At 43.5% G+C, this 26,416-nt stretch overlaps 1 protein-coding gene across 2 annotated transcripts; it reads right to left on the reverse strand.

Moving 5' to 3' along the window:
• Positions 1–473: 473 nt before the first annotated feature.
• On the reverse strand, positions 474–26,416 carry pa2g4a (proliferation-associated 2G4, a). 2 transcript variants are annotated; one of them, XM_072493848.1, is made up of 13 exons: positions 26,284–26,416; positions 18,610–18,738; positions 17,683–17,788; positions 15,975–16,044; positions 14,496–14,588; positions 13,898–13,961; positions 11,781–11,859; positions 11,327–11,405; positions 6,941–7,074; positions 6,688–6,782; positions 3,528–3,655; positions 2,250–2,309; positions 474–694 (listed from the first exon to the last, which is right to left on the reverse strand). In XM_072493848.1, exons 1-13 carry the CDS (start codon positions 26,366–26,368, stop codon positions 629–631), a joined length of 1,188 nt encoding a protein of 395 aa, XP_072349949.1. In that variant the 5' UTR covers positions 26,369–26,416; the 3' UTR covers positions 474–628. The 2 variants fall into 2 exon arrangements, with proteins under 2 accessions (XP_072349949.1, XP_072349950.1); XM_072493849.1 differs by lacking the exon at positions 26,284–26,416 and adding an exon at positions 21,177–21,213.

Raw genomic sequence — 26,416 nt, forward strand, 5'->3', positions numbered from 1 at the left:
TGCAGCATTTTATTTCCTTTATAACCACAATAGATATTTGGGAAAACTGGCAACATTTCATAAAACAGGATACAAAAAAGGTGGAAACTAACTTCTAATAATCTATACAGTTTAAAATGCGTTCAGGACCCCCCCCCCCCCCCCCCCCCCACCCCCCCCCCCCACACCCCCAACAATCTCCAGGTCTGATCAATCAGTCCCAAGTGGCTATAATGCTGTCTCAATGAACAGTATCAGCTGACAGTTGGGTGACTGTACCAACACTTGAGGCAACCTATTGCAAACAAATGAAGCTTGGGGTTTGAGTCGACCGGGAAGAATATAAATTTTACAGATACCTTTCAATATTCAGTACCAATTACTTTCACGTCAGTATGCTCTCATTTGGATAGAAAATATAAAACCATACAAATAGCACAAAGTTTTTTTTTTTTGTTTTTATTTTTTGGAAGTAGTCTGCAGTCATAAATGCGAGTCCTGTGGTCCTCCCTCAGTGTAAGAATATAGGAGCTGGTGAAAAGGTCCCACGAGCTGCACACTAAACAGCGCTGGGGGATGGGGCTCGCTGTCAGGTACAGACAACTATGTCAAAGGTCAGGTCAGTTCTGGGGTTACAGGTTACAAGAGGTCAATCTCCAGCTTCATTCTCCTCATTGGTGCTGCCAGTGGTGGCACTGAGTGCAGATTGGGAAGCCTGGAGACGGAAAACATACAGGTGTATTAAAATATTGCTTTGACCAACACATTCCATTAATCACCACGCGCCAAACCTTTTGAGGAGCCAGACTCTTTTTTTAAATAAATTTAGAGTACCCAATTATTTTTTCCAATTAAGGGGCAATTTAGCGTGGCCAATCCACCTACCCTGCACATCTTTGGGTTGTGGGGGTGAGACCCACGCAGACACGGGGAGAATGTGCAAACTCCACACGGACAGTGATCCAGGGCCAGGATTCGAACCCGGGTCCTCAGCGCCGTAGGCAGCAATGCTAACCACTATGCCACCGTGCTGCCCAGTGGAGCCAGACTCTTAAGCGCACGTCCTCGATCAGGAAATGAGGGGTATCAGTTACTTTGCTGGCTACAAAGAGAAAATCCCAAATGCGCTAAAATTAACTTGCTAATAGCAACACCTTGATATAAACATATTTCAAAAAGTGGCTGTGGCTCATTTGAATGTTTGTTACATTTGTTACTGGGCTAATTGGTCTGAAAACTTTCCAGTATGCTGTGGGGGTCAGAGAGCAGAAGACAATGACCGTGTTTCCCTACCATGGAAAGAATTAATAGAATCGGGGGGCACGGTAGCACAGTGGTTAGCATTGTTATTTCACAGCTCCAGGGTCCCAGGTTCGATTCCCGGCTTGGGTCACTGTCTGTGCGGAGTCTGCACGTTCTCCCCGTGTCGGTGTAGGTTTTCTCCGGGTGCTCCGGTTTCCTCCCACAGTCCAAAGATGTGCAGGTTAGGTGGATTGGCCATGTTAAATTGGCCCTTAGTGACCAAAGATGTGCAGGTTAGGTGGATTGGCCATGTTAAATTGGCCCTTAGTGTCCAAAAAAAAAAAAAGGGTTGGGTTGGGTGGGGTTACAGGAATTGGGGTGTGGGCTTGGGTGGGGTGTGGGCTTGGGTGGGGTGCTCTTTCCAAGAGACGGTGCAGACTCGATGGGCCGAATGGCCCCCTTCTGCGCTGTAAATTCTATGCTTTCAGTGATGCATGAAAGGTACCTTGTGCTGTCACACTGCAATTCTTAAATACCTTGCAAAACATACAAAGTAATAGTTCTTCAGTCCATTCAGAGATTTGCACCAGGTGGAATACTCCACATCTGGAGGCTAATAGATCACACTTCCATTTTCAATCTTGAGAGACTGCAATGGGGATGTGACATGCTTTATACATAATGTTGTTAGCATTTACCAAATATTTGCTTCATATTTCCACTCAATGAAAAAACAATTACAAATTATAAAGCCTGCCTGAACTCGGATGTGTGTACAGGCTTCACCTGCCTGAAGGTGTGCAATATGACAAGACTACACTGACCTCGTAAGCAGATTAATACGATCATGCCACTAAGAAAAAAAGTCTATAAATCTGCAAACTTTAAAACCCCCATAAGGAAAGATTGAGTAGAAGACACAGAAACAAGATCCAATGACAGCTTTGCTGCAGTCAGTGAATTTTAAGGGAAAGATTGGACAAGTAGTTTCTGGACAGTTCGCTCCATTGTGAAAACACACTACTTACCACCTTCTTCTTCTTCCTCCTCTTTTGGTTCCTTCGGCTAACAGAACTTTGAAGTAGGGCCTGAAAAAGGACAAGAAAGGAAAACAACTTCAATGTGCACCACATGGGTAGAAAGGCAAAATATGAAAACTATACAATTGTGTTTGTTCATCAAAAATCCTTTAAGAGCAGAGTGGTCATACGCAAGAACAGCTAAGAAACATTTATTGGAATATTAAAGAGGGAGATTCATGGTTTAATGTGTATGCAGTCACCCACAAGACTCAATAGAAGTGATAGATTTGACTTGCAGACAGTTAGGTTTGATATCAAACACTTGTTCGTTTTTTTTTTGCTTTTTTTTTTTAAAAAGCACCTAGCTTGGAAATGAGTTGAGCTTTATGAAATAGTATTGAGACACTCCAAAACAGATAGCTTAAAGAACAAATCTGAAAATTCCCATGGAAACTTTCTAAATGTGCTTTTTAAAAATATTCTGTCATGGGATGTGGGAGTGTTGCTGGTTAGGCCAATATTTTCATTGCCCTTGAGAAGGTAGTAGCGAGCTGACTTCTTGAGCTGCTACAGTCCATGTAGTGTAGGTACATATTTCAGTTTAGGAGTGCTGGCTGTGATTTGCTGATCATGGTCTTCCAAAAACAAAAGTAATGCTATTAACAGACCAGTTAACACTTTGTTGACACATAACATTTGGCATAATTCCCACAGACTGCTCAAGATTTGGGGTGTTGCCAGACTGGGTGCTCTAAAACAAACAGAAAACGCTGGAGATACTCAACAGGTCAGGGCAGTGAAAAGAGTTAGCGTTGCTGAAAATCTAACTTTTGTTTCTCTCCCCAGAGGCTGCCCTGACCAGAGTACTTCCAGCATTTTCTACTTTGCTTTCAGAATTTTTGCATCCATAGTATTTTGCTTGGGCATTCAGGAATTCTAATTGGGAACGGCAAGACAGCAGGTCACATTGCAAGAGCGTGCAAAACCTCCTAAAATCTCTTCGAATTAAAGGACCAAGCCAGTGCACCCATGTTAGGTTGTGTGCTTCAAGATTAACAAGAGGAGGTGCAAAACCATGGCATTAAAACTCGATAACAAAGAGTTTGATGAAACTAAGGAACAATGAACTATCCGGCCCGGACCAAAACTGGGGGGGGGGAAAGAGATGAGAGAGAACCAACCAAAACTTATAAAACAGTTTGTACTATTTTGTAATCTGTGTTTGATTACAGAAGGAATTGAAAACGAGGGTCAGCATTAAAGGAGCTTCTTTATACGACTTACCTTTAGGTCAGGGTCCTTCACATCCAATTCTGATTTGTAGAGCTCATTTTCAAATGTCCCACTGGTGATTCTCATTGGACCATTGGGCATGAGTAACACGGTAAACTTAAACTGAGCCACATACTCTCCTGGGAAAGCACAAAGAAGATACCAGGTAAAGAAAGAGCATCATTTCGAATTCAGATTGCAAGTGAAAGGTACAATGTCACATCAGCCTTAATAGAGTGCTAAATATCCCCAATACTTCAATCAACCAAAAATATAATCTAGTCACTCGTGTTGAAACAAAATTTCAAAATAGGCATGTGGGGGAGGGGGTGTTAAGAGAGGAGTCTGCATTGAACAACCTGTTCATTCACTGAAAGGTCCCACACACACACAAATAACAGTCACCCACACGAGGCATGAAAAGGTGCCCAAGCACTTGTAGAACCTCAGCCAGCAGGTTGTGGTTGTGGTTGGGGGAGGGGGGGGGGGGGGGGGAAATCTGGAGGAGGGGGAAAAGAAATAGCCTCAAGACACTCAGTGCTAGTGGTCAGCAGCTTGTGGGGAAAATAAGCTTCTTACGGTTTGCAAGATAATATATTTAGTTCCCTCGCCCAAATCATTAATGCAGGTTGGAGGAGTTCAAGAAAGCAATTAGTAGACAAAGAGGGGGTACGAGACAGCTCTGGTAAAAGTAGGGGAAAAATCCCAAGATATTCTATAAATAGATCAATGGGAAGAGGATAACAAGGAAAAAGAGTACAGCCCATTCGGGAACAATGGGTAAATCTGTGGGTGGAGCCAGAGGACATTGGTAGGGTATTGAATGAATACTTCATGTCTGAGGAGGTAGATATAGAACTCTGGGAGAGAGACTAGAGGTTCTTGAGCAAATTGTCATAGGGAGTGACAAGGTATTGTGGAGGTGTTGGCAGGCTTAAAGTGGACAAATCTCCAGGTCCGCTTGAATCATGTCCCAGGATGCTGTGGGAAGTGAGGAAGGAGATTACAGGGGCTCTGACCCAAATTTTTAATTCCTCCCTGGCCACGGGGGAGATGCCTTAAGACTGGAGAACAGCTAATGTGGTCCCACTATTTAAGAAAGATTGTAGAGATATGCCAGGGAACTACAGACCAGTAAGTCTCATGTCAGTGGTCAGGAAACTATTGGAAAAACTTCTGAAGGAGAGAATCGATCTCCACTTGGAGAGGCACAGTTTGATCAGAAATAGTCAGCATAGCTGATAGGTCATGCCTAACAAATTTGATTGAATTTTGAGGAGGTGACCAGGTATGTCGATGAGGATAGTGAGTTAATGTTTACATGGATTTCAGCAAAGCCTTTGACAAGGCCCCACATGGGTGACTTATAAAGAAGGCAAATGCACACACGATACAGGGCGACTTGAAAAGATGGATTCATAATTGGCTTAGCTGTAGGACACAGAGGGTGATGACAGACAGCTGCTTTAGTAACTGGAGACCAGTGGCGTACCGCAGGGATCAGTGTTGGGCCCCCTATTTGCCATTTATATAAACGACATGAAAGGGCAGCACGGTGGTACAGCGGGTTAGCACTGCTGCCTCACGGCGCTGAGGTCCCAGGTTCGATCCCGGCTCTGGGTCACTGTCCATGTGGAGTTTGCACATTCTCCCCATGTTTGCGTGGGTTTCGCCCCCACAACCCAAAGATGTGCAGGGTAGGTGGATTGGCCACGCTAAATTGCCCCTAAATTGGAGAAAAATGAATTGGGTACTCTATATTTTTTTTAAAATAAATAAATAAATGACATGAATGACTGTGTGTGTTTGGAAGGGGGGGGGGGGGGGCTGTGCGGATGACACAAAGATTGGCCGGGTGGTTAACAGTGAGGTGTTTTTTTTTTTTTTTTTTAATGTAGAGTACCCATTCTCTTTCTCTCTCCTCCCCCCCCCCCCCCCCCCCCAATTAAGGGGCAATTTAGCGTGACCAATCAACATAGCCGCCTGCAAATCTTTGGATTGTGGGGGTGAGACCCACACAAACACAGGGAGAATGCGCAAACTCCACACGGACAGTGACCCGGGGCTGGGATCGAGCCCAGGTCCTCAGCACCATGAGGCAACAGTGCTAACCACTGCACCACCGTGCCGGTTAACAGTGGGGTTGAGTGCCTTGGGTTACAGGAATACATAGATGGGATGGTCAAGTGGGCGGATAAGTGGCAGATGGAATTTAACCCTGAAAGGCGTGAGGTGATACATTTTGGAAGGAGTAATTTAACAAGGAAATATGCTACGAAAGCTGACACGGGGAAGTCCGAAGAACAAAGGGACCATGGTGTGTTTGTCCACAGATCTCGGAAGGCAGATTGGCAGGTTAATAGGGTGGTGAAAAAGGCATATGAAACACCCGATTCTATCAATCGGGATTATAGATTACAAAAGCAGGGAGGTCATGATGTAGTACTGTGTGCAGTTCTGGTCACCACACTATAGGAAGGATGTAATTGCATTGGAGGGGGTGCACAGAAGATTCACCAGAATGTTGCCTGGGATGGAACAGTTAAGTTTATAAAGAGAGGTTGGATAGGCTTGGATTGTTTTCCCTGGAGCAGAGAAGACTGATGGGTGACTTGATTGCCGTGGACAAGATTACAAGTGGCGTGGATAGGGAGCAGCTCTTCCCCTTAGTTAAAGGGTCAGATATGAGGTGACGAGTAGGAGGTTTAAGGGGGATTTGAGGAAAACCCTTTTTCACCGAGAGGGTGAAGGTCTGGAATGGACTGCCCTGGAGGTTGGTAGAGGCGGGTTGCCTCACATCCTTTAAAAAGTACCTGGGTGAGCACTTGGCACATAACATTCAAGGCCATGGGCCAAATGCTGGCAAATGAGATTAGGTAGGCATGTCAGATGGCTTTCATGCATCAGTGCAGACTCGATTAGCCAAAGGGCCTCTTCTGCACTGTATTATTCTGTGATTAATATAGTGTGAACAGTTGGGGTCCTGTTACAGTCCCCAAGATGCTAGAAAACAGGTTTTAACTCATCCACATATCCATGTGAGGAAGCATCGCAGGCAGACTGAATATGGGAGTAAAATGGCGCATTCTACAACTTTTGTTTACTTAACGATCGGAAGTGAAATTCCTCTATTAATTTGCTCAGTGGATATAAACAGTTCAGAGGATCTCACCTTCCTTCTCATACAGCACATTGAATGGCTGAAGCAGCTCATGCTTGGCACATTCCATAACCCCCATCTTGGCTTTTTTCTCATCTTCAAATGCCCTTTGAAAAGACAAGCCGTGATTTTACAAGCATTCTAATAAAGTCTTCATTGTGAAGCTCAATGTTCCAAGGTTCAGGAGAAAAACAAAGTAAATCTGCACATTAAATTCAATCAATCAATTTAACCCGATAAATGAACAGTCACATGCTAGACATACCTCAGAGTGAAGGGCATAGCATCAAACCGCCTTTCAACCTCACTAAAAAAGGCACGAGATGTTTTCATTTTTAAACCATATTGCTGCGTTGGGTCTCTCTTGTACACAGTTGTTCTCTGACCTGCATCCTTTGCCTGAAAACAAACCATTGTTAGGAGGTGTTTATAACACAGACACAAATATTGACACAAAGAATCAACTAGATGTCATTCCTTTGAGTATTTAAAATCCATTTTTCCCTTCACACTAGTCCAAACTATTTGATCAATTTGACACGGTTTTCACATCCACTGTGCAATTTTGTCTTCCCTTTTAACAAAGGCCACCTTGGAGTTTGGATTGCACAGTGTCAACGACTGGTTATATTGTTCTAATGCTAAGCCATTACCATAATTAAACAACATCCCCTGGAGTAGGAAATCAGAAGTGCAAAAGACAGTAAAGGAGTATCCAGGCACCAATGTACACGAAAAAGAAAAATTAATGGGTATGAAGTTAGGTCTTTGCAACAAGCGTTTGTTCCAGCTAGGCGAAGTTCCTGTTACAGAAAACAAGAAAGGGGCACGGTGGCACAGTGGTTAGCACTGCTGTCTCACGGCGCCGAGGTCCCCGGTTCGATCCCAGCCCTGGGTCACTGTCTGCGTGGAGTCTGCATTCTCCCCGTGCCTGCGTGGGTCTCAGCCCCACAACCCAAGATGTGCAGAGTAGGTGGATTGGCACACTAACATTGCCCCCCTAATTTGAAAAAATGAGTTGGGTACTCAAAAAGCAGGAAAGGGTAGTATCCAAATATTCAACCATATAACTTGCATAGAAAATTGCTCTATCATTGTGGAACCCGAAGATGAAAAGCCATTACAACCTCAGGAGGACAATGAGAATTCAAGAGTGATTAATTTGAGAGTGTATAGAATTGACACACTATTGACCGAGAATTTGCTTGGCCAGGGACCAGGATAACTGATCAACAGGCCCCGCTACTTCAAAAAGATCTAGGGGCAGTGGTTAGCATTGCTGCCTCACGGCGCCAAGGGCCGTGAACAGCTTGTGATGGAGCCCACGAGGGGACAGGCCATTCTGGACTTAGTGTTATGTAATGAGCCAGACTTGATAAAAGATCTTAAAGTAAGGGAACACTTAGGAGGCAGTGATCATAACATGGTAGAATTCAGTCTGCAATTTGAAAGAAGAAGGTAGAATCAGATGTAAAGGTGTTACAGTTAAATAAAGGTAACTACGGGGGCATGAGGGAGGAACTGACGAAAATCGACTGGGAGCAGAGCCTAGTGGGAAAGACAGTAGAACAGCAATGGCAGGAGTTTCTGGGAGTAATTGAGGACACAGTACAGAGGTTCATCCCAAAGAAAAGAAAGGTTTATCGGGGGGGGGGGGGGGAAAGAAGATTAGGCAGCCATGGCTGACAAAGGAAGTCAGAGAATGCATCAAAGCAAAAGAGAAAGCCTATAATGTGGCAAAGAGTAGTGGGAAGTCAGAAGATTGGGAAGGCTACAAAAACAAACAGAGGATGGCAAAGAGAGAAATAAGGAGAGGATCAAATATGAAGGTAGGCTAGCCAGTAACATTAGGAATGATAGCAAAAGTTTCTTTAAATACATTAAAAACAAACGGGAGGCAAAAGTAGACATTGGGCCACTCCAAAATGACGCTGGTAATCTAGTGATGGGAGACAAGGAAATAGCTGAGGAACTAAATAAGTACTTTGCGTCAGTCTTCACAGTAGAAGACATGAGTAATATCCCAACAATTCAGGAGAGTCAGGGGGGCAGAGTTGAATATGGTAGCCATCACAAAGGAGAAAGTGCTAGAGAAACCAAGAGGTCTAAAAATTGATAAATCTCCAGGCCCAGGTGGGCTACATCCTAGAGTTCTAAAGGAGATAGCTGAAGAAATAGTGGAGGCGTTAGTTATGATCTTTCAAAAGTCACTGGAGTCAGGGAAAGTCCCTGAGGATTGGAAAATCGCTGTTGTAACCCCCCTGTTCAAGAAGGGAACAAGGAAAAAGATGGAAAATTATAGGCCAATTAGCCTAACCTCGGTTGTTGGCAAGATTCTAGAATCCATCGTTAAGGATGAGATTTCTAAATTCTTGGAAGTGCAGGGTCGGATTAGGACAAGTCAGCATGGATTTAGTAAGGGGAGGTCGTGCCTGACAAACCTGTTAGAGTTCTTTGAAGAGATAACAAATAGGTTAGACCAAGGAGAGCCAATGGATGTTATCTATCTTGACTTCCAAAAGGCCTTTGACAAGGTGCCTCACGGGAGACTGTTGAGTAAAATAAGGGCCCATGGTATTCGAGGCAAGGTACTAACATGGATTGACGATTGGCTGTCAGGCAGAAGGCAGAGAGTTGGGATAAAAGGTTCTTTTTCGGAATGGCAACCGGTGACGAGTGGTGTCCCGCAGGGTTCAGTGTTGGGGCCACAGCTGTTCTCTTTATATATTAACGATCTAGATGACGGGACTGGGGGCATTCTGGCTAAGTTTGCCGATGATACAAAGATAGGTGGAGGGGCAGGTAGTATTGAGGAGGTGGGGAGGCTGCAGAAAGATTTAGAGTTTAGGAGAGTGGTCCAAGAAATGGCTGATGAAATTCAACGTGGGCAAGTGCGAGGTCTTGCACTTTGGAAAAAAGAACAGAGGCGTGAACTATTTTCTAAACGGTGACAAAATTCATAATGCTGAAGTGCAAAGGGACTTGGGAGTCCTAGTCCAGGATTCTCTAAAGGTAAACTTGCAGGTTGAGTCCGTAATTAAGAAAGCAAATGCAATGTTGTCATTTATCTCAAGAGGCTTGGAATATAAAAGCAGGGATGTACTTCTGAAGCTTTATAAAGCATTAGTTAGGCCCCATTTAGAATACTGTGAGCAATTTTGGGCCCCACACCTCAGGAAGGACATACTGGCACTGGCGCGGGTCCAGCGGAGAGTCACACTGATGATCCCAGGAATGGTAGGCCTAACATACGATGAACGTCTGAGGATCCTGGGATTATATTCATTGGAGTTTAGGAGGTTGAGGGGAGATCTAATAGAAACTTACAAGATAATGAATGGCTTAGATAGGGTGGACGTAGGGAAGTTGTTTCCATTAGCAGGGGAGACTAGGACCCGGGGGCACAGCCTTAGAATAAAAGGGAGTCACTTTTGAACAGAGAGGATGAGAAATTTCTTCAGCCAGAGTGGTGGGTCTGTGGAATTCATTGCCACAGAGGGCGGTGGAGGCCGGGACGTTGAGTGTCTTTAAGACAGAAGTTGATAAATTCTTGGATTTCTCGAGGAATTAAGGGCTACGGAGAGAGAGCAGGTAAATGGGGGTGAAATCAGCCACGATTGAATGGAGTGGACTCGATGGGCCGAATGGCCTTACTTCCGTTCCTATGTCTTATGGTCTTATGGCCCGGGTTCGATCCCGGGTCACTGTCTGTGTGGAGTTTGCACATTCTCCCCATGTCTGCGTGGGCTTCACCCCCACAACCCAAAGATGCGCCTGATAGGCGAATTGGCCATGCTAAATTGCCCCTTAATTGGAGAGAAAAAAAGAATTGGGTACTCTAAATTTATTTTAAAAGATCTCTAATCACATGCCATTAGATTTACAGAAATATTATTTATTGCAGGATTGTATATTTTCTAGAAAAAGCTTTAAATCTCATGAAACTAATTAAGGGCAGCAAGGTGGCGCAGTGGTTAGCATTGCTACCTCACAGCGCCGAGAACCCGGGTTCGATCAGTGTGGATTTTTACACATTCTCCCAGTGAGTGCGTGGGTCGCACCCCCACAAACCCAAAGATATGCAGGTTAGGTGGATTGGCCACACTAAATTACCCCTTAATTGGAATTTGTTTTTTTTTTTTTTAAAAGGGGTGTGAGGGGAATAGGGTTATAGTAGTACGAGATTTCAACTTTGCCAATATTAACTGGAATCACTTTAGTGAAAGGATTAGACAGGGTGGAATTTTATTTTATTTTTTATATGAAACTAATTTAAGTCATAGTTTTGGACAACCAAACTTTTAAAACGCAACAATGCAGCATGCTCAAATGCAGGACTATAAAGGATCTCCGTGAATGCTTTTGAAGCACAAGGACACACATTCAGTAAACATCAGTACCCCAATCTACCCATTACCAGTTATTTAACTCATGACATCACTCCACAGTGGATTTATATACACATCATGGCTGCTCCCATTTTATTCAGTAGCAAAAAGTGACGGTACAAGTTCACACTATTACCACGCACTCATGAGCAAGATATGATTCACAGCATCATTCCTTCATAATTCCAACCATCAGCACACCTTTCACCTCCTCAACAAATGGAAAAAACAAATTAAAGAGCAATAATGAGACAATTCCTCACCTTGCCTTCTCCAGTACTTATTAACACATCGACAGCATAAACTTCATGAACTTCAAACGCAGTCTTTTCGTGGTCTTTCCTGTACAAGAAAAGGAACATCAGTCACCACCACCCAAACAGCACATCCAACACTGCTGGATTTCCCCAGGTTTCAGTAAGCGGTCTGCTGTGGCTGTATAGATTAGGATGCCCCTCAAGATTAGACCGAGCACAGACTACAAACCCAACCTCCAAATGTCAATATGAATGCATCAAATTCTGTGGCACAAAGTTCCTGTGTAACATCCAAGTCATTTTGCAAAATGTTGAGGTCCCAGCACGGATCCCTGTGCCACACCACTTGTTACATCTTGCCAACCAGAAAAATACCCATTTATGCCAACCTAAATAAATATAATGAAAACCCAAGCTTTGAGCAGGCAAAGAAAACCCGTATCCCCCTGATCAGACTTACTTTTGCTGATCTGTGGGGTTCTGAATGATAGTCTTCTCCCCATCAATAACATGCTGTTTAAGTTGATGTGATAACATGCCTGGAAGAAAAAAGAAATTGCAGCTCAAATTCTGGAGACATCAAAATCTAACCTGCATATGTATAGCATTTCAATATCCTCCCAGGACATCAGGGCTCCATTGACTTACTTTTGAATGTCAACATTGTAGTTATGCAAGCAAGAACCACAAGAGGCTATGATCAGGAAGTGAGATGCATGACTAGCTAATCTAGTTTTGGTGGTACTGGTTAATGCTGGAATATTGGCCAGGAATTTGGTCTCTGCATGGTGCCGTGGCATCTTTAATATCCATTTAGATGGGGCTTCAGCTAATTATCTCATCTGAAACCACTGGGCATACTTAGTTGGTAGCATTCAAGTTCAAAGAATATGGGTTCAAGCCTCAGTACAAGATGTGAGCACATAATCTCGGTTGACCCCTGCACTGTGACACCAAAGGAGTGTGGCATTGCTGAAAGGATCATTTTTCAGCGAATACAAGGCCCCAGCAGATTGAAACATTCAATCTGGTTCGGAGTGGTTGAGCTGTACTGACTAGGAATGCGCCAGGTTCTATCACATCTAATCTCGGCTGAGGCTACAAACTGGTCTTCGCACCTCAAACAGCCCAGGATCCTGCCCTTGCCTGTTATTCCGTGAATCCTAGTAGCAATCGGCAGCTGTACGCAGCTTCAGGCTCATCGACAATGCCTGTTGGTGAATCCCATCAAGGCTCAGGCCTGACCATTTGGATGAGGTACTCGAGAACCCCAGCATCCACATCCAAAGAGTTGACACTTTCTAGATAAGCTGGGGAGTGATGCCAAGAGCATTTAAAAAAAAAAAAAAATCTGGCGAATGATTTCAGAAAATGTATCTGAAAAAAAAAAGAATCTCACTGTTCCTACCCTGTGAACAAAATAGGATTCATGTATTTATACTCATCCCAAACCACAATTCAACATTAACCATTATGAAATTGCAAACCTCAACACCAACTTTATTACCAGACATGGTTAATCATCATTCGGTTCTCTGCCCGAAGTCAAGTCTGACCCACACAGTGCCATGACCTCTATCCCCAAGCAGAGCAGGAGATCAAACCTTATGCTGTTGGCACCAACAAGTATGTTGCAGTCTGGAGCCATCAATAGTGATGGTAGAAGCTTAAAGTTCTTTCCATCACATGACGAGAAATTTCCCCCACCAGCTGCCTGCTATTGGCATAAATTGGAAGAATTGGTTGATATTCAAGCCGTTTGGCTGCGTTACGAAAGCATCTTCCATGGCCATCAAGTCCTGAGTGAGACTTGAAATTGCAGCTTATGGTTCCAAGGCAGCGACGCTACCCATGGTGCCACAAGGCCTCCTGTTAAATGATGCATTTCAAACATCCCCGGTTTATTGGTTTGAACACTTGCATTTGGAAAAAGGCCACAAATGCACCTATCTTTTTCTCCGAAATGGAGAGCAGACTACTGCTTTATTGTAAAGCACTCACCCTTGCAGGTAAATACCAATCATGATTACTTAACTCAGGCCTAAAATCTCTCCATCCACAAGCCATATATACAGACAACACAAGCACCAGATGGTCTGCTAGAGCAACGTAGACAGCAGGATCTTCCTGCATCGTGTCCATACCACATAACTGTCAGCAGTCCTTTTTGCCTCCTTTGTCAAACAATGTGGCTGCCAGTAATTGTTCTCCTTCAGGCAGAGTATATGCAGTATACTGGAAAGCACATTAACTGCTACCATGCCCCTTGTCAACTGGGGAGGTTGGCGGCCTGCTACCAAGAATTTTCCCAACCCATCCTGAATATGGCCCAGGGCACACAACCTCCCAATTCCCCGTAATGACCCACCTTGAATTCATCGTGTACTTAACGAAAAAAGTGCAATCTCCTCCCAACTAGCCAACAGTGGATTTGTTTCAGTTGAATGTGATATTCCCTGCACTGAAGGGTTGCTCCAGTTTACAAAATGCTTTAAATAGTTGGGAAAACTGGGATTTTCTTTGGAAGTTGGAAGTAGCACGTATATTCTCTCAGCAAATCAGAATCGGTCACCTCACCTTCTATTGGAGTGCAATTAAAGGACTGAGCAATCTTATTCCAAGCTACTGTCACTTGAGTGTTCTGAGGCAAAAACGAAAAAGAAAATTCCCGTTAATATCAATTTTAAAAAGTACATTTCTGACTTCCATCAATAGTTTGTGTTCCTAGCGTTTTCTCTGCCCTTTCAGGTCCATGCTGGTTACTCATGGCACCACCCGATTAGAGAGGACAGAAATCACTGCTCTACGATGGTCCAACGCAGATGCCTCCCCTGGGCTTCAAATTGGCCTCCAAGTTGCCCCTTTCCCCAAGTTTCAAACAATGTAGCCTCATACAAGCAAACTCACCCGTCCCCAATCAAAGAGGAGAGCCAAGTCAATATCAGACCTAGGTCTGAACTTTGGCATAGTTTTGGCAACCTATAGCTAAACTACTGCCACCCTCATCATTGGTGGATGGCCCCAATAAATAATTTTAACTAAAGTCAGGAACTTGTGCTTCTCTCGGGGTGAAGCGAGGGCAGAAACTTCAATAGGTAATTTCAGCTGCTACTGTGAATGGGCTAAACAATACCATTTACCATTGTAATATTGGTTTTCTTTTCCAGTTCTTTACCTGATTGCCTGGCTTCACGAGCCGCAGGGCCGCCTCTGCGCAGTAGTGTGCAGCTTTAACGACATCAGCTTTGCGACCAGACACTGGAGTATCCTGGAAAATAAAGTATTTTGAATAAGTGCGAAAAGATGAAAGACATTTAGTCTGAATGCAACATTAACCTAGAACTCTTTTCTCCACAAATAAAAGCAAATACTGTGGATGCTGGAGATCGGAAATAGAAACAAAGTGCTGGATAACTCAGCAGGTCTGGCAGCATCTGTGGAGAGAGGAGCGGCAACGCGGAAACCAATGGCTCTTCTTTGGAATGCAAAAAAAAAAGTGTCATTTAGACTCGAAACGTTAACCAAATGATTTTGTTCTAAATGAAGTAGTGGAAAAGCTGGTCCAGTCCATTTTTAAAAGGGAGAAATGAACTCAAGAGCACCAATGAATCAATTACCAAGTTGGTAAATTTAATGCATTGTGGAGGTGCAATAGAATGCCAGTTTCTGGTGCTGTACTTTTCTTTGTTCTTTGCCGAGGGATAGCAGAACACAGACCGGTACCCATGATCATAGTGTTGAATAACTGACCTTGGTCAGTGTGGTGGAGAGGTAGGCAGCACTTCTGCCTCACGGCACCAAGGTCCCAGGTTCGGTCCCGGCTCTGGGTCACTGTCCGTGTGGAGTTTGCACATTCTCCCAATATTTGCGCGGGTTTCGCCCCCACAACCCAAAGATGTGCAGGGTAGGTGGATTGGCCACGCTAAATTGTCCCTTAAATGGGAAAAAATGAATTGGGTACTCTAATTTTTTTTTAAAAACGTGTTGTGGAGAGGTTCTGGAGGAACACAAGAGCTTCTTCTATTTCCCCTCTCTGCTTGAGGGGGGCAGGTCACTATTCATCTGCTAATGGGTAGTTTCAGACTACTATTGGAAGAGGCCTGTAAAATATTGCCTGCCCTCCCTGTTTGGTGGGAGGCGTTTTAAATTTTGAAAATTACTTCTTTGGACAAATAGATTACAGCATTTTTAAATTTAAGGCAGTAAAATATCACTTCAGTTTGCATCAAATGGGCACTGATTACACGCATGTTGCTAAAACCAAATTCAGTGTCACCACTGTGGATTCACTTCTCATTATTCTAAGTGGCATCGTTTTTTTTTTTTTTTTTAATTCAGAGCACCCAATTCATTTTTTCCAATTAAGGGGCAATTTAGCATGGCCAATCCACCTAGCCTGCACATCTTTGGGTTGTGAGGGCGAAACCCACGCAGAAACGGGGAGAATGTGAAAACTCCACATGGACAGTGGCCCAGAGCCAGGATCGAACCCGGGACCTCGGCGCCGTGAGGCAACAGGGCTAGCCCACTGCGCCACCGTGCTGCCTCCTAAGTGGCATTATTGACCACCAGGCTTGGGAATACCCCCCCCCCCCCGCTCCATACCAGGCAGAACATTACTTCTCCAGAAATAGTGCTTGCAAAATAAACGTACCTTATTAACACCAATAATAAAAGTGTGTGCCACATTAGCAATGAATCCATCTACATGAACGCCCAAGTCACTGCAAAACAAAATTGGCATAAATCTCATCTGTAGCTCGTACACACATTGCACCTGTAAATATGCTATTCGTTCACAGCTTTGAAAGCTCCTCCATCACTACAAACACAGGTTTATGGATGAAGAGCTTCCTCCAACGGTATCAGCTGGCGAAAGCATACAAGCCAAGAATACCAGAGTCATTCCCATCAGTCGAGGCAGGGTAGGCATACTGCAATTGGCTTCAGCGTGCCTGGATTGAGGAAGCAGGGAAGAGAAAAAAAAGTGAAAAGAATCAAGCAGTGTTGCCACCCTTAGATCAGTCTGCAGTGACCACTTCTGGAAAGTGAATGATGAGTAGGAAATGGATTAGAACACCTTGTTCTTCCAATAGCATTATGTAATCTTTCATGCCTATCCGAGCACTCAGATTCTCATCAAATAGGCAGCATCTCTGATCATGCCACCGTCCCTTAATTTTGACATTTAAAATAGCTTGAAAGTTTTCTAAACTTCACTCCTTTGCTCAGTGAACACTGTTACACCACAACAAACAGCAAGTTCCTGTTTTAAGTTGCCCGGCTGATAGTCATTTGTAGCGTAGCTTTTAGCTATCAGCATTCCCGATTTGCGCCTTCAATTTTGATTTGCTGTTATTTCGCGCCTTTCGCGGGTTGCTTCTGCGCCTTCTCACTGCGTGGCTTTGCGCCTTTTGCGGCATTGCGTTCCATGACCTGATTGCCGCCATTCTGAAGCGAGTGCAACCTGAGATTGGCGCCATTCTGGAGCGAATGCAACCGAAGTACTCATCTGCACAAGAGGGAACCACAATATTTTTCAAAAAATAACCTCTGAAGCCAAGTTCTCAATGAAGAATATCCAAACCAACGGCTACTATTATTTTTCGAGGAATAAGTTGAAGCCTGAGCTACTTATTTTGGTGCAGAAAAGGTCCATACCGTCGCTATGTAAGCAGATTTTAATTAGAGCCCCAGGTGTGCGACTGCTGTGGAGGTTTACATTTGTGTGAGGCAGTGAGGCCATTTTAAAATCAGGAAGAGGGGCATTTGCCACGGGAAGCAAGTAAAATTGTTTTCCTGGTCTCAGGGCTTGTTTGAGTGTAAAGGGCAGGCAGTATTTACCCTTCAGGAGTTTGATTATGCAATCTTCTGGTTAATTTTGGAACCCCAAGTCTGGCCTTTTCAAATTTACAGCAAATGAGGTAGAGGTGCCATTTTAAAGCCGGTGCGAGGGGCATTTGCTGAAGATGGCAAGCCAACATGGAGATGCTAATCACTCAAAGCCACCTCCGCTGAAACTTTGGAGATGCCCTCAAAGCATCTCCATCAACCAAAATAGGAGATGGCTCATTCAGGAAGGCAGAGGAGTAAGCCTTCAAGAACACAGACAAAAATAGCAGAGAGCGCAAAAACCTGCAAACTCAACTAACTGGCCTTTCAAAAAAAAAAACACGTGACCAATATGTATTTATTTGCAGTCTGCAGATCGTGCATTGAAACTGGAGTAGAAGTCAGCCCCCTTACTGACAACACTCCCAGGTATCCCAACGTTCTATCCAATTGCTAGACAATTTCACATTTTTATGAAGAGACTTAACACACTAAAATCAAACACAATGCGAGCTTGAAAATGTACTTACACTTTAACAAGATCTTCCTCCTTCAAAATGTAGTCAGGGTCACTCTTGAGAGGAGAGTAGTGGCAAACACAGTTGTTCACCGATATACAGGTGGGAAAGGCAATTCCTTTAAATAAAAAGGGGCACATGAGCCACGACCAGAATTAAATCTCTCACGGCCTCACAAATAGATTGCCATTAGTGTTGACTTTGACGCCTTTATAACAGAGGGGTTAACTGAAGAGACAATTAAAAAGACCAGGCTGTTGTGTTCATTCTACATGGTTACTCATTGATCAAAACACAAGGTCTTTCTGCCCCATTGGACAGACTGCATGCCAAGGACAGCGACAAGATGGAAAGCAAATCTGGTATATTGTAGCCAAGAAAATTAGCTTACTTTGAATTTGTGGAAAAAATGAGGCATTCACCACTGATCAATTTCACAATCACCTTTATTTACTCAGGAAACATGAGCACCTTTATTGGAGTCTTCATAACGAAGGTTAATCACTTGAGCAAATGTAAGTTTTGGTATCTTGATATAAATCCTGCCGATTTTCTGTTAATACTATCCATCAGTATGGCAGTCCAGTCCATTACAATGTACCTTAACCATACATGACATTCATTCATGACATTCACGAAGAGTATAATCAGCTTAAGCACATAATGCAGTGGATCACATAACATACAACACGCTAGGTTTAAGTGAGGCAGTAACAGTTTAGATGCTTCATTATTGTGGGCGATTTACATAAAGCATCGCTTCCAGTTTAAGGCAATTTTGTATCTGAACCTGTATAAATCCTTCATTGCACCATTTACATCACGTTTGCTTCAGAGCAAAACTGAAAATATTAATGCAAAAGCACAACCTCAAACGCACACTGGTCTCTCATACAACATACCACACTGACATTAAAGATGGGTTTGAGTGTCATTTACCTTTTTTCATTTCTTTCTCCTTCTTGAAAATTTTTCCCGTTTCTTCCATGATCATTTCATCGCCTTTTTCACACAGGGATACAACAGACATTCCCACCTTTGCTGCATCCACCACCATCTTCAGAACACCTGCAGCAAAAACACACCTATTAATGTTACGATCTTGAACATACAAGTAAATGAATTAGGTGTAGGTCATTCAGCCCCTCAAGCTTGCTCGACCATTTGATAAGATTGTGTCTGTTCGGATAGTGGTCTCTAATTTCCCGTCTATCCCGCTATACTTTCAGCCCCCTGGTCAGTCAAAAACCTATCCAACTCAGCCTCAAAAGTATTTAATGCCCCAGCCTCCACTGCTCTCATGGGGAGAGAATTCCAGACTGAAACTTCACAGATAATTTCTCCTCATCTCAGTCGTCAATGGGAGACCCCTTATTTTTAAAACTGCGGTTTTTTTTTGACACGCACTAACAGATTCTTCCCTGCTGTTTCCAGGCTCCTGAATGACCCTCTTATGGACTGAACTGGTCTTTCTACACATCTTCTCTACTGTGTAGCACTACACTCCGTATGCTTCACCAGATGTCTGCGTATTTACATTGTGTGTTTATCATATGTCCTATGTTTTTCACGTTTGGAATGATCTGCCTGGACTGTACGCAGAACAATACTTTTCACTGTACACGTGACAACGAATCCAAGTCCTAGTCTCTCCCACAAGCTGAAACATCAACCCTGTCAAATCCCCTCAGCATCCTATGTTTCAATACGATCACCTCATTCTTCTCGACTCCACTCTGGATACAGGCCCAACATGTCCAGCCTTTCCTCATAAGATAACCCCTTAGCCAGAGTCAGTCTAGTGAACCTTCTCTGAAGTGCTTCCAATACCTTTTTCCAAATAAGGAGACCAAAATTGTACACATCCCTCCTTTTCTACTCCCCTTGCAATAAGCACCAACATTCCATTTACCTTTCTCATCACTTGCTGTACCTGCAAACTAACTTAGTGTACCAGGACACGCAGATCCCTTTTGTATCAGAGTTCTGCAACCTCTCTCCATTTAACTAATATGCTGCGTTTTAAGTCTTCCTGCAAAAAAAAAAAAGGACAAATCCACATTCTCCCCCACGTTTTTGTCCACTCTTTAAAACATATCTATATCCCTTTGCAGACACCTTGCGTCCTCTTCACAACTCACTCATCTACCTACCCAGTCATCAGCAAATTTAGCAACTATACATTCGGTCCCTTCAAGTCATTTCTATATAAGGCCCCAGCACTGATCCATGTGGCACTCCACACATCTTTCCACCTCAGACAAGACTATGATCTTGGTAGAGACCAGTGACAATTTTTAAAATCCAAAAAAAACAAGGTATTTACCAAAATAATGAAGCCACATGGTTTAAAATCAAAAGAATTTATTACTCAAAAGTCAAATAACATGAATGGCAAAGTTAAAGACAATAAAAAAGCACAATAACCTCACTTACTTTGTTCTAAACCACATTGCCTTCTCCATCCATTAAATTTGCATCCCACCAATAAACTCAAGTCAAGATACTCATCACAAATTGGAAGGTTCACCACCTAGTCTGGGTACTGCTTCGAGGATTCATACAAGGGTTGAGATTTATTTTTTCCCCTAAAATTTTAGAGTACCCAATTACTTTTGTCCAATTAAGGGGCAATTTAGCGTGGCCAATCCATCTACCCCGCACATCTTTGGGTTGCGGGGGCAAACTCTACACAGACAGTGACCCGCAGGGTTGAGACTTCTTGGGCTTTGCATTTACTTCCGGGAAGGGTCACCCTCCAAATGTCCTACCTTTATAAATTCCCCCATTCAACACCGGTGTTTCAAATGTCTTAAATGACCGTGGGTCAGAACTCCCCTGGTTCCAATATTCTTTAACTCTGGAATTTTGTATCTAAAACTTGGCTATACCAGAAGTTCAACTCGCTGGAGAAGTCCTGCAATTAACAAGATTTTAAACTCTTAGCTAACACAGAACTTCAACTGAACATGTTTTCTCGTCTACACTCAGCTTGTTCTCAAACTCTTAACTGCTTGAGCACAGAATCACATCCCATAGTTAACTTATGTTAACCAATTTTCTCCTGTATTGTTCATCTCCCAGGCAACTGGTCACATCATTTACGAAAAGCCAGGTGCTTTCCCAGAAATCATATCCTGGAGAAACCCAGTTCTTAAAAGGGGCCATCGGTTCAGCACCAAATGTTGGCTCACCCTCCTCACCAAAGCACGTTAGTAACAGTAACACTTGACCAGGGCGAATCATTAGCTTTAAACCTTCAATATCCAAAAGATATGAAGCCAGCAAATCAGCATCCTAGAGACCAAAGCTAGTATTTGCTAATTATACATCATGGATGGGAAGCACTGATCGGGAACATGAATAGACTTTGCTTTAGCATTGTCTGAAATAACTTCACGACTAATGGTACAGACTCCCCAATTGTACTTTTGAGAATAAATCATTTTGTTGCAGCCGCAGGGAATAAGAACAATTTTATGCATGTTAGAGCCATATTAACTCACTTATAAAATTGGACACCTGCATGGTTTGGTCAACTCTTGGCTGTACCACAAGAAAAAAAAAAGATTGATGAAATTATATGCTGAAATAAAAATAAATCTCGACTTAGTTATTGGAAATTGGTGCACAGAAGTTTCAATTTTATTACAAAATGCTTACACGACACACATTCGGAAGTAATACCATGAACTTGAATTTTCCTTTTATCTTGCGCCTTTTTAAATTCTGAACAGGTTTGGCACTCAATTTGGACAGGAGCATCAGCGAGCAGGTGACTGGTGAAAACATTCTGCTTGATAGCACTTTCGACAACTTCTTCCACTTTTCTCGTTAGGCGTAGGCAGATAGAGCAGCAATTGGCCTGGTTGGATTTATCCTACTTTGGGAACAGGACATACCAGGACAACTTTTCCATTGTCTGATACATGCCAATGTTGTCATTGCAGTGGAACAGCTTGTTCTGGAGCTCAGGTACAACATTACAACCAGAATGTGGCCAGGACTTGAAGTCTTTGCTGTGTGCCTAGTGCACTCAAGTGAATCGAATTTTGGGGTTTCAGAGAAGCCGGAGCTCATGGAGAGGAGGAAGGCCAATGAAGTGGCCTTTGCCTCGGACTGCACGTCAGCGAATTTTGCTGGAGTGGTGGTCGGCATCGCCGCCAGGGGTAGTGGCATGGTTGGGTGACCTGCACGACTTCCTGTGGTTGGAGAAGATAAAGTATGAGTTAAGGGGCCCAGCAGGAGGGGTTGAGAAAAGGTGGGGATGTTTGTGACCGTGTTTGAGGAGCTGTTCGTCACGGGGGGGGGGGGGGGGTTTAAAAAGGGGGGAAATCTGTCCAAACTGTATAGTTGATTGTTGGGATGTATGTTTCCCAGGTTGTTTATTTGCTGTAACCTGCTTTGATACATGTTTGTAATAAAATACATTTTTAAAAATAGAAGATGGGCAACAGTGCACGGATAGGGACCTTAGGAGTAGGTAGAGAAGGATCATCCACTTGGCACTTCTGACAGAAAATGGTTGCAAACCAAGTCTTTTGCACTTGGATGCTTGGACTCGGCTATCGCTGAGTACGCGGAGCTTTGCAAAGCCACCTTTCTCCAGTTATTGCCCAATTGTCCGTTATTATTCAATGCCTAGATTGCGACAGCATTACCTGGAACATGGGGGCTAACCTTAGGCTCCACCGGACTATATGCAACTGAAATACACCTGCCAATTTTGGCAAGTTAGGTACCATGATTTTAGAAATGCAAGTTGCACCACGGTTTCAACACCGCTCTCGTGGAGTGAAGAGCTCTGAGCACTCATAAGCCCAAGCATCAGACTGGAGTTGACTTTGAATTCTCAGAGAGAACAATGCGGTCTGCTCTTTAAATGGAGAATGTAATGGTGATCATGCAGCCTGCTAGGCAAATTCAAAAGTTGGCTTCACACGAGCTGCAGTGCCAAAGCTATCTCCTTCACACAGTTTCAAAGTAAATACTGAATCCCCAAAGTCATCTAGTTTAGCTGTACTTATCCTGCTCAACTGCATCATCAACTCAAGTTAGTACTGATAAGAGTGAAGAGCTACAAAAGCAGTGACATTTCCATCCAAGACAGTAAGTTTCATTTTTAGTTAAACTTAAAACAAGGCAGAAGAATGGGGATGAGAACCATATCAGCCATGATTGAATGGCAGAGCAGACTCGATGGGCCGAATGGCCCAATTTTCCTCCTATCTTATAGCCAGTCAGTGACACAGGTCCAGGCGGTCCACTCCGTTCCAAATTCTTGATCACAGCCATTAGTTGTTGTTGATCTCAAGCTAGGTGCTCTCCTCAATGGTGCCTACCAAGCCTGCGCTAATCCAGATTCCTTATTTAGACCTACTACTAATTTCTCCAGCGATCTGTGTCGTAAACCTGGCAGCGCTTGGGAAACTCTTACAAATTGCCTCTCAGGTCATTCTCCGCACAGTTCGACAGGCATAACTGTCACCCACTTGGTCTTTAACCTGGGATTAATCGGGGTGGTGGTGGGGATTTCTCAAATACCTTTGTTCTAAAATTGTCACTTCTATTCCGTTTCTACAGATTACAACCGGATACACATTAAGCCAATGTATTAAAAAATATTAGGGTTTGAGTCACTAGTCAGAAACACATCCATCTTAACACCTGCATCCAAATTTTGGTCTCAAATTATATGGATCTTGCCATTCTTAACACGACTACGGAGGTCATCTGGACGCATATATGCAACAATGGATTGCAGCACTCGCGTTCAATTAAACTCTAATTGTTAACATATTATCCCAAAATAAAACTCTCCCTGAAGCAACTCCAGGCAACTGTTGAATGGACATATGCAGAATAGAGAGATGGAGCATGAATACCATAAAAGTTTATGGAACAAGCTTAGTGCATACTCAGCAAAATGTTCAATTTCTACAATGCAAACAGCTGCTCAATTACTGAGCAGTGACTATATTTTGCCAATTTTCAAGTCTTCCCTCCTGCCACAGTATAGCTTCTACAAATATTGGCAGCTCTCCACTACCTTCCACAAATGACCACTCTTCACAAAGGCCTAAACAGTGCACACTGAACATCAGACTGATCTTGGTGGCATCACAGCCATGGCATCCGTATTTGGCATTCAGGCATGAACACAAAGCACGGGACACTGAAATTACAAATAGAATGCAAGACAGGCTGCTCTTCTACACCCAAGAACAGGGGTGCTTCAGCAACTTGGAAGCTGCCATAGTGAGATCAACTATCTGAGCCCAGATCAGGAATTAAAACAGGAACCTTCTGATCTGTATGGCCCAGTTACACAAGGGCTAATTCTCCACAATGGTTTAAGTTAAAAATGGATTGTTTTTCTTCACTCTTCACATCCTCCTCCCCTTAAGGCTGCTGCTGGAATACCCATGGCACTTTGACCAAATTGTCAAAGTCTGCATGTGAATAATGACTATGATAAGCATCAGCCAATTTGACTCGGTGAACCATGATGGGGAAACAAATCGGGTCCTTATTTAATATCCATGCATAGATGCTTCCTGCATCATCCTCAAGGACAAGGAGAATCGTGGACTCCTTCCAAACTTCCGCACACAATTTGTACAGAGTATCAAAACCGGAGACACGTGTAGTCATTTGTAAATTAGCACTCCTTAGATCAGATGATTTGGGAACACCAGCAGTGAACTGGCTTACTGCTTATAGATGGCTAAACCTGGCTCCCTCATCCTGAACACAGAATCATAGACCCGTAAAATAACTGGGTCTGTAATTTTACCACTGGGATATGGGTGCCAAAAGTATTAAAAACATAGGAGAGGAAATCCAATTCCCAGAATCGGATCAATTTACACTTAAATCTCACTCTTCATAAATTGTGCTAAACTGCTCTACCCAGAGAATAAAATACATTGGTTAGGTGGCACAGTACTAAGCCAGTATAGTAACATGATCTAGAGATCCAACAACTTTATAAACTAACCAGGATGGCAGGATCATTTTACAGGATTTGAACTCAGAATGGAATTACAAAACTAAAACAAACTCCAAGTCTACAATCAGCCAAGAACACAAACATTAATAAATAAAAAACACCGGCAGATTGTCCGACACATGATTTAATGTTTTTTTTTAATTCACGAGAGTATACAGAATGCATTACTTTAGCATACAGATTTTTGTTTTATAAATAAAAATAATTCACACAGCCACCTTCTTTTATTGGCACCCGAGTCATAAAAGTTACACCATCAATTCAGACCACAAGCAAAGATTATTTTATTCTCCACTTTCAATTATTCTGTGATACCACACAGACACTTCCTGTCCCTCCATTTGTCGGGTCCACATACAACTTCATTTCAGAAGTAGGAATTTGATCAAAAGCTCAGTTTCAGTCGCAAATTAAAGTTGTCTACAAGTTCTATATAACTGTAAACTTAACATTAGACTACAGGACATGAAACTATTTTTGGAGCAGTTTGCTGCAAGTGCCCCACATACGTCTAAAATCAATTTATTTTTAATTATCTTAAAAGATGCACACTGAAAATTAAAATTTACCCTCACCATATAAAATGATTTTGTTTATAAAAATGTATTGCATCACTCAGGAAAGTCAGTGGTTAAGTGGGTATCCATGTTAGCTGGTTGATTTCAGCAGCAACCATAGGTGAGCTACAATTAGCCTGGACCATCAAGTGCAAAGGACACACGTGATGCCCATGTGCTCGAATAGCCCATGGCTATTCACCATTGCGGCTCACAGGCAACCGTGGTGGTAGCAATAGCAATGCCTTAAACAGGACATTTTGGGAAAGAGAATAAAGGTATTTTTACATCCGCACATCCTGGGTTCAAACTGCAACTTAACACCTTAACAGAAACGTTAGAAAATGTGATCAGAATCGGAAGAGAAAAAAATGTGAACAGAAAATGCTCCGGAATACTGAGCAAGTGATATAGTTTCTGTAGAGGAAGAAAGAGTTAACGCTTCAGGTCCCTTCCACGATGAACCGGGTCATGAACCTGAAACTCTTTCTCCCTTCACAAAGGCTGAGCATTTCCAGCATGTTCTGTTTTTTTTTTTCAATCCCATCTGGAAGCCTGACCCCGCTGGGTATTTCCAGCATTTTATTTTTCCCTCAGATTTCCAGCATCTGCGGTATTTTACTTTTGGGTTTGTGATTTTATACAAGCCAACCCAACTGGAGCGGTCGAGATGTTCAAAGCATATCGCCTTTAGAAAAGGCATTTTCGTCCTCCGTAATCCCTCATGGTGGGGAGCATGGGGACACGCTGGCCGCTGCCAGAAGGCGCCCTTATCCAAGCTCTTTGGCCCCATCTCCTCGTGGTCGGACAGAGAGAGTGATTCTGGCGGGGAGAAAGTGGCCACCCCGTACTTCACCGCAGCGGATGGGCCGAGGAGCCGCTTGGCCGAAGCGGAGCCCGTGTCGGTGCCACGGCCTCCCCGCTCCCCATGCGCCCACATGGCAACGCTGCGCTCACGCGGCGCGATTTCTGCTGAAGGCCCCGCCGCCCCGGTGCCGCCTGCCTGCCTCCCTCCCGTTCCTTCCCTGAGAGCCCCACACTCACGGTTGGCGATGTCTCCGCCCATCTTGTATTTGGTGACCACCAGGTCTTCAGCGATGGTCTGTTCCTGGCTCTCATCGTCCGACATCTTTTCCCTCCTGTTACCCACAAGCCCGCACGGTGGTTCTCCCGCCCA

The sequence above is a fragment of the Scyliorhinus torazame genome, chromosome X (genome assembly GCF_047496885.1).
Source record: "Scyliorhinus torazame isolate Kashiwa2021f chromosome X, sScyTor2.1, whole genome shotgun sequence".
Lineage (NCBI taxonomy): Eukaryota > Metazoa > Chordata > Chondrichthyes > Carcharhiniformes > Scyliorhinidae > Scyliorhinus > Scyliorhinus torazame.